The sequence below is a fragment of the Leptinotarsa decemlineata genome, unplaced genomic scaffold (assembly GCF_025532065.1).
Source record: "Leptinotarsa decemlineata unplaced genomic scaffold, Ldec_3_MD MMD2_P_RNA_scaffold_9, whole genome shotgun sequence".
Lineage (NCBI taxonomy): Eukaryota > Metazoa > Arthropoda > Insecta > Coleoptera > Chrysomelidae > Leptinotarsa > Leptinotarsa decemlineata.
Window position 1 is genome coordinate 16,884,073 of NW_027412536.1, and position 9,658 is coordinate 16,893,730.

General features: G+C 32.7%; 1 protein-coding gene across 1 annotated transcript; it reads left to right on the forward strand.

Moving 5' to 3' along the window:
• Positions 1–278: 278 nt before the first annotated feature.
• corto (centrosomal and chromosomal factor corto) lies at positions 279–7,327 on the forward strand. The gene has a single exon (XM_074170738.1). It carries the CDS (start codon positions 665–667, stop codon positions 1,292–1,294), a length of 630 nt encoding a protein of 209 aa, XP_074026839.1. The 5' UTR covers positions 279–664; the 3' UTR covers positions 1,295–7,327.
• The last annotated feature ends 2,331 nt before the right edge of the window (positions 7,328–9,658 follow it).

The window sequence follows — 9,658 nt, forward strand, 5'->3', positions numbered from 1 at the left end:
ATAGACGTTTCAACATTATTTTGTTGAAGATGAACACATTTTTGATGACGTTCGAAACTGTTATTAGTTTTGCAATTAATTAGAAGCACGTTATTTGTATCGAAAACATTTAAAGAACGACTATCCGAAAGACGGTAATGAATACGGGCGCCTCTGACGTAACACACATTTTATAATTCCGTTGTAAAATGCGCTTCCTCAATAATTAGACTACGGCGATGATTGAGTCAGTTCTCCTCACGCATGTTGGCCTGGCGACCACACCAGTCATTTGTTCTCATGACGTGGTAGAATCGCAGACGTACTCGCAGACAATCATAGTTGAGAGCATCGATTTTCTATCCCCTCCAATCGTCAGGGAACAACTGCTGTTATGTCGAGAGAGGGGATACAATTCGTGTTTCTCCGATATTAAGCTCATTAACCCTAAAATGAGTACTTTAAAAGTTGTCAAGCAATAAATATATTCAGTTCAGTTGGGAATGTGAAGTGAATTGTGACGGAATCAAATTTTCCACTTAGAAATACATTTATATCGACATTCTTTCAAATACCGAACATACCCGAAGTGTTACCTTATTCCCTTCAGCAGAATACGGGTGCGATAGTTCGTAAAAATCGTGAATAAGTCAGTCGAGGACCGAAGCTCGGTTGTAACAGTGTGATGGCCACGTGCTATTCTACATACGAATTACCTTCTCCTCAGAGGACAGCGCAAGTGCCTGTACAAAAGGATTATTCAAGACCTCTTCATGTGGATTGCAGTGTGGAGTACGAATTACCTAATGCCGCTAAACCTCCCCAAGGAGTGCGTAACGAACCTCTCCTGATGATACATCCTTGCTACTTCAGGAAAATCGAAAGTCAACGACGAAGCCCTTTCATTAACAACCTTCCTCCAGTACGAACGGCCAAGAAAAGGATACCAAAAGTACAACTACCCAAGCAACTGCCGCAGCAAATAGCTCAATATCAAATCCAATATACTCCGTCAAAAGATAGACAGCTTTGGGAACCAATGCCTCCCCTAGTGCCAGTGTCTGCGATAGTTCAGCCTTATTGTAAACGTGAACCTCTCGTTTCGGCTTGCGGGCAGACTTGCGGATCCGCGGGTCGCGATTCTGGAAACTGGACCGATCCAGACCGTTCCCCAGATCGCCCGGAAGATAAACACATCCTTTCCGGAAAATATAGACAGTATTTGAGGGCTCACAGACTACATCCTTATATTAGTACTACAATTCCTTTAGGAGCTACATTTTCCCATATTCAGCAAGTGTGCTATAACGTCTGATCGCTGTGATATAGTTGTAATGATTCGGACAGAATAAATACCTAACCACTTGTCTCTTATGTGGTGTCTTTATTGTGATAATAGTGTATAATTTGACGACGCAGAAGGCGCAAGCGTCACTCTACGGGCGTGGTATTAGTGATCCTAATAAATCAGCTGTGTATGTGCAAACTATTCCCATATTATTTTGAATTCCGTACTCTATGTTATTCACGTGATTGATTTGTGCCTGGATATCCCGGAATAGTCGATAGATGAATACTGTTTTTGCCATGCAATTAACCCAAAGATGCTGGGATGGAAATACCCGAAGATCGTCGAGACATTCAAGAGAAAATACCTAAGTAATTCAATATTGGAAACAAAACAGTTTAATTCCCATTATTGCATATATGTTAAATTTTATAGAAAAGTACTGCCTAGTGGCCAACTGTTATTGGATACCTAAGTGAAACGAACATTCTGGCTTAATCTATATTTCGGTGTGCCAAACGTTATCAATCAAACTTCGAGTTGCTTCATAAAATCATTTCGTTTCAGTTGGGTATTTTTAACATTTGCAAGCATTATCCGCTACCTATCATTATATGGATATAAGGCGGTATTTATATAATGGGGTTTTTAATAATATCTACTTACCATATTTATATTATAGTGAGTCTTTGGAGTTTTGCACGATTCTCAAATAACATGGTAGGATTTAACATTTTTTAAATTATTGCGTGTAGACCTTGAAGTATGTATCTGGTTCGAAATCTTTCCATTCAAGAATTTGTATCTACAACATAGATGAACTGTCACCGGTTTTGAGCCATTTTCAACTGGTGCGTGCGAAGTAGAAATACTAAACAAAACAATGCTAGATCAATTAACTCATAAACAAATCATTTTGTAGATACGGATAGAATCTAATTGTTAAAAGAGCTGTCGCGAATTCAAATGACCAAAAATCTTTGTGATTAGGAATAATACTCAAGCCAAAGATTAGCTAATGTTTTTCATATGCCTCATATTCATTTATAAACAAGATTTCTGAAATCAATAAAATATTTATTTGCATTATATGCTTTGGAGAAATCGAATATGATTAATTTTTTCTTGACATGAAATTCAGCTGCGGGGATAGGGAGTTCAAAAATGATATAGTAGTACTTTCAAAATCACATACTCACTCTAAAATGTGCTTACACATTCAATTGGTAACTTTTTCTTTTCGAGAACATAGTAAAATCTACTGAAATTATTTACTTGAATATATTCAAGTATAATCTCTCCAGCTGAAGAAACAATGAAAGATATAATTGAATACCCAAGTTTATTGTTTTTCAGTACCTTTAAAGTCCAAGAACAATACAATAAACAAGGCTTTCATCTGCTAGAAATCAATTTATTTCAATAAGATCTAATCTACTTTCAATACTCATACCAGGTAAAACACTTTCAGGTATTCACATTACCTTGCAATAGCAAGTTATTTCAACCATTAAAAAACAAATTAGACCAACCATGTTATTGGTTTTTTATCTGAAATGGGTGTGAAATTGATTTATTTTCATGTAGAAACTAGGTGAATACTTTTAATATGGGTTTCAAAGTTGCAACACTAACAGAATACATATTATAGTTGTAATCACTCATTTAGTTATTCCACGAACCAGAAAGGAATGCTCTTGGAATTTCGTTTAATTTTTATAAGCTGAATCAGTAAACTCTTTATGGAAGATAGATTGACTGTATAAATACTTAGGTTATCATGAAAAGAGAAATGAAAATTTCTATGTTTTTTACCACTTTTATTTGTAACTAACGTTACTGCAGTTTCGTCCTATATGAACATTTTCAAACTTAAACAATAAACTAAGAATGATTCATTTCATTTATTACATATACATGGTATATATTAGCACTTACATATACATGGTATATACTAGCGAATGTAATGAATCATTCTTAGTTTATTGTTTAAGTTTGAAAATGTCCATATAGGAAGAAACTGCAGTAACGTCGGTTACAAATAAAAGTGGTAAAAAACATAGAAATTTTCATTTCTCTTTTCATCATGATCTCCTACCACATAATAACGGCTACATCCATCAATTCAGTTAGGTTATCATTGAAATCACAAATGAACAATCGCAAATATTGTGATTTTCAAATTATCTTGACAGCTCAATTTTGTCATTCCTATCGCAGTAAAAGCAATTTGAAATATTTCAAAAGAGGTACCTATATAGTTTCAGAAAAGTTCTCCATATATAGCTTATATTCTCCAAAGATGAAAAATGAAAAGTAATAGAGGTAATTAGAGTCAAATGTCCTAATTAAGGCCATAATTATAAAATAATAGGTAGTAGGGAAAGTAAATTCAGTCACCTTCTTAGAAGAGTTTATATTAATTTAAATAATTTTGATTAGGGTATCTGATCCTGAATTAATACCTATTAATAGGCAATCCTTAACTGAACCAGATAACAAATGATCATTTACTATTGTTTGAAAGTGGTTGACAAAACTTCATGGTTTACAATACTAGCTCGGACTTCCATCTTCCAATATGATTCTAAAGCAAGTTACTTCACGAACTTTCGATTGTTAGTATCCAAAATCGCCTCGTTATTCATATTTCAACGCCCAGATCATCGATCTAAGAATCACATTGAATATTTGGGAGCTTACTAAATGCAAATGATGTCATGTCAGCACTTATTCATTCAGCACTGTTTTCCATATTTTCGAATGAATAAGCATTTTGTTATCTGGAAACCTATCGTCTGCATATAATGAAACGAGGAGTAATCACAGACGTGAGGTAGTGAGGACAAAGGGTGATTAATTTATCTGACTCAATTTTAATGGTCGTTTCTAGCTATCCGAACTCAAAGGCTTTTGCTACAAAGGGCCTATTATATTTCTCCTATAACTACCACCCGCCACCCCTGTACCGCTTTCTAAATGATACACTTCCAGTCTGGCGGAGGGTAACGAAATAGTTTTCCATGGCTCGAATATAGCATTTCATTTGCCAGGAAAGACCCCCGTATTCACAAATAATTAGTATGCTGCTCCTCCCAATCTTCGGTAAAGCCTGCAGTTTAAGTTGCCACGAAACAGTCACATTTCAGACAGGTGTTTCTTCGTTAGGGTGGGCATATCCGGTGAGAAGCCCTTTGATATTTCTCAACTGGTTTGTGCTTATAGTTGACACGGTTGATTTAGTTCTTACATATTTTTTCTTCATATGGTATTATGTTCCGTTTCTTTCTGTTCGGATTTTCATTATTCGTAGGTTCTAAGAAAACGTATGGTTTATTTTTACGTAATTATAACCCAAGTAGGTTTGTGTATCATAGATTATTACACAACTCCTAATAATAGAATGACAATAACTCTTTCAACATTTTCTCGCATTATTTAAATTTCTGTTGAAGGTTACTCAATTCGCAGTATATGCATTGTAAGAAAAACATCTATCTATCTGTCGCTAAAAAAGGGTTGAGGTTTTCAAAATGTTCATCAACCTTAGTTTTGAATGTGGTAAAGTGTCTCTGGCAAAGTCACCCATTTCGTGAATAAAACTACCTACCTATTTTTTTAAGCAGGTAGTTGAATGGATTTGATTATATTTTTGTACATAATTTCCATAGTATTAGGTATATTATGAAATGAAATATGAATGAAAGTATGGATACTTTTTCATTGAAGAAAACTTAGTCTACAATGAAACGAAGACCTTTGTATCGATCAGTTGATGGGTGAAATTTTTCAGTTCTTTCTTGATTAGGCTTAGCGAGTTGATTGTTTTCAGTTCACTGGGAACTTCATTGTATACTATGGGTTTGAGGAAATATGATGAGTATAGATGTGCACATAGTAATTTTTAGATCCTTCTTTTTCTGCTTCACTATCAAGACATTCAAAAATAATTGCTTAGTATCTAAAACTTTTGCTAGTTGATAAATTCGATCACAGGAATATAATCGATCTTTCGAGTAGATTATCTGTAGTATCCATTTCTGGAGTACGTCGAGTCCGTTCATTTGATTATTGTAGGCACCTCCCCAAGCTATTATTCCGTACCTCAATTGTGATTCCACCAGTGCGAAAAATTCTCAAGTATCTTATTTCAAGAAATTTCTTGATATGTTTAAACTTTGCTATAAGGCTTCTAAATTTGAAAGTGAGCTTTTTTATGTGAGTGTCCCATTTCATGTGACTGTCTAAGTAGACTCCTAAGTATTTTATGTTTTTGATTATGGGTCTAGTGAAGGTGTTATTATTGTCCGTGATTGATAGATGTGAATTATCCGGAAAATTGGTTTTGGTGATTGAGAACGAAGACATTTTGTCTTATCGAAACTAATCTTGAGTAATTTGGAGTCGAACCAACAAAAGTTACATACAATCTTGGAGAATAAACTAGTAACCCACAAAAATCATATATAACTGATCACTATAAGTATTAATATACCGAAAACTTATGTAATACATTAATATAACTGAAATTTGTTTTATCTATACATATGAATATATATGTATACTTATACATACACACACATATATAGGTACATAGTGTTTCCATTCAAAAATTACAATGAATGTATCTCTTTAAAGAAAAAAAGAAAGGAATAAAAAATCAGTTTTTCTCCCATTTATAATTTATACCTATAAGAGCTCAGAATTTCGATACTATATCGATATATTATAAAGCATGATCTGAAATGGATATAAATGAAAAACACAAAGATTCAACATTTTTCATCCTTGTTTTTTATCAGAGCATCTCGCAAGCTCAAACTGTCTTCAAAATCTTGATTTTTGCTGAATTTTATGGTATTTCTGCTTGTTGCTTGGAAACATACATTTATTTTATGTATTAAAATGATAAGAAATTCACGAATAATCTTCTCTGTATGTCATGACATTTTTATTCTTGTGAATTCATTCATTGCTCGAAAAGACATGCAAGATATCTGGAACTGATAAAAGTGTTTTGTTCATTCATGTTGATTTGTCAGCTGCTAGACCTTTATACGGTTGCGTGATTATATTTCGCTCTGGGCGGCTTTGGAACCGGCTTGCAGTTGCATTTGTAATGCCCGTACCCTTATAATTACATTTCAAAATAAGGGTACGAAGAGGGTTACTTGAAATGGCTTCAAGGACTACACCATAATTTAAAAAAAAGTATGCTTTTTATGTATATGTTTTGCATGCATTGTTATCAGTTTTATATTTCGACTACTGCAGTTATGACGTTTAAAATTGAACCAATATTCTGACGATCACTATCTTGGTTTGTACATTCTTTCGAATTTATCGACAGAATATTGGTGTCATTTTTTCGATCTTTATTTGAGAATTATTTATTTATTTTTAGTTGAATTGTACAAGTGCAGATCTCCAATCACTCACTAGATTACCCAATCTTGAACACAGTATTAAAAAAAGGTAAAATCTCGAAGCAGTCTACTGAAATTTATCTGTTATATATGTTCTCAGATTATTTATTATTAAATGTTTTTAAAAAATACCAAAAAATTGATCACTCTTTCTCTAACCAATCAGCTGTTGTGCAACATATTAGTGGAGCAGCTTCTAAAATATATCCAGTCTTTCAATAGAACGTAGGATACATATATAGGATCATAAATAGACAATGAATCACTTATAATTATGATTCGTGTTAGACACCAAATCGTGGGAGGCAGAATATAAGTAACATATATACGGGTCATTATCTTAGTAATAGACAATAATTCTGTTATTTTTCATGGAACGCCGATTCGTTATCAACAAATGTTCGTCAATCAATTTAGAATTTAGTTTATTGAACATATAGTGGGTCAGACAGAATTATTATCTTCGGAGTTGATTCAAACTTTTTGATTTCATATTCAGCAATGTGTCAAATGTCTGAATCAAGAGAGCAGAGTATTAGAATAACCTTGAATCTCTAGTTGAGTTATCTTCTATGATTCTATGGACAGCGACAGTAAACTATATTTTGTTTGATTGGATAACTTCAAAATATGTCATGTGATGGAAACTTTTTAAATCTCCTGTTAAAAAAAATGAGAAAGTAATTTGAAAGTCCAATAGTGGGTGATAAAGAAATCTACTTGGAGTATTATAATAGTAACATCTAGAAATGGCAAAATATTATGGATTCAATTTTAATACATTTTGACTTCAATTTATCCATTGATCGACTTCGAATATTATAATAGGAACATCGAGAAAAGGCAAAATATTATTGATTAAATTCAAATACATTTTGAACTTCAAATTACCCATTGAACTTCTTGGAATATTATAATAGTAACATCTAGAAATGGCAAAATATTATTGATTCAATTCAAATACATTTTGAACTTCAAATTATCCATTGCAATTGGAACGGCAATTGGATAATTTTGATAAGTCACCTTCTGAATATAAAATTACGGCAGATTTTACAAGAGGGTGAACAGGTAAATCGTCTTTCCAATGTTTCTTCAATTGTTCTCAGATTTATTTCATATGCTTAGAGAGTATATTATAAGTTATAAATGTTGTTCGCCATCTTACAAGATAATACGAAATTTTTCAGTTTTTACAAAAAGATGCTCAAGAAAAAAACTTTAAAATTCAGAATGAATTTGAAAGCGGCGATCATTGTGAGAATAGTGAGAAAATGCGTTCTAGAATCACTACTACTCATTGCCATATACCTATCTACTCAAAAACTGATTATCAGAATATGTCACTATTATACATACTACAATGTTTTTGATTATACAGCGTGACTCACGGTCGATGGTAGGTCAGACGTTTCTGGAAAACGTAAAGCATGATTTTTCTGAAAATTTCACCTCTCACATTTCCTTACCTGTTCTATCGATCTAAAATATTTTCAGCATTGCGGCGTTGCCACTTCTATCAAAAAGTCCTAGCAATTATATTTTTTTAAATGGAACACCCCCATATATTAGTACATTTTTGGAATCGCTCTGTTATTTTAATACTTTTTTGTTTATAATGTCCTATACCTATCTCTATCTGTTTTCGAGATAAAAAATAAATTGTGCTAAATATGGTCCAAAACATAGCCTTAATTGAAATTAAGTACATCAGTACTCTCAATTCATGAAAAGTTGATATTTTGATGATAGTTTGGACAAACTCGAAATATTTAAATAACACCAAGAAATCGACTCCATATCATACAGGGCGTGCTAAAATTACTATTATTTCCATTGTGCATAAAAGTAGTCGAAAGTTCATTTTTTCAAATGAAACCCCCTGTATATTACTCGATAAATTGAAAGATGGTGAAAAATGCGTCAAGATGATATACATGTCCCTATACCTAAATCGTCAAGTTTTCTTAATGAAGCCGTTTTTGTGGAAAAATACTTATTCACGTTTTACCTACAAGTGTTGAAAGTGACATTTTATTTTGTGAGTGGGGATTATTGCAAAACGAACGTCAGCAAGTGGAGCAAACTCACGAGCAAAATAAAATCACTTTCAACAAATGTATCATACAACTTTTTTTGTATAACGTTACTACTGATAATAAAAAAAGTTATAGGGTCCATGGGATTTGAACACACGATCTTTGGATTACAAGGCATATGTTCCAACTATATAAGCCAACTCACGTTATTTTAAGGATGATTATTGGTTAGTCATGAAGGACTTTCTACAGTTGGACTGAATACTACTTCGTTATCGTCAGTAGCTTCACAGAGATTTAATATTACCAATAGCACGAACTGCATGTGTGAACTTTTCTAAATGATTTTTTGGTAGGTGTTCTGATTGAAGTGTTTCTATCAAAGAGATTTTCAATAACAGTTGTACAAAAAATAATTTTTAAAGAATTTGATTTCTAGGTAGCCGTGGAAATATCAAGCTTATGACAGTGTGGTGACTTTTATAAGTAATTGATAAATGGTTATTGACGGTGTTTCAAAAAATCGCTAAAAATGAATGCAAATATTGATTATTCAAACGAAGTTCTTTGAAATTATTTATTATACACGGACAGTGTGATCAAATCATTGCCAGAACTTTTAAAGTTTCAAAGTGTTTAGAATGTAATGGACAACATTTTCAGCATTTATTGTGAAAATGTGATATTTTGTTTATAATTTTGTTATTTTGAATCATCGTATTCTGTTATTGTCTGTACTTTCACATGTTTTATCCCACAAAATCTTACTTTTTACCTAGAAATTATTTTGTAACCTTACAAACTTCCTCTCGTTCATTGATGTTAATTCAGGATACATTTGGTTAATTTTTTTACACGTCTGACAATGATTTGATCACTTTGTTCATGTGTATAATAAATAATTTCATAAGAACTCCATTTGAATA

Coding starts and splice junctions, on each gene's coding strand:
- corto (XM_074170738.1), top strand. CDS start 665: ATGGCCACGTGCTATTCTACATACGAATTACCTTCTCCTCAGAGGACA.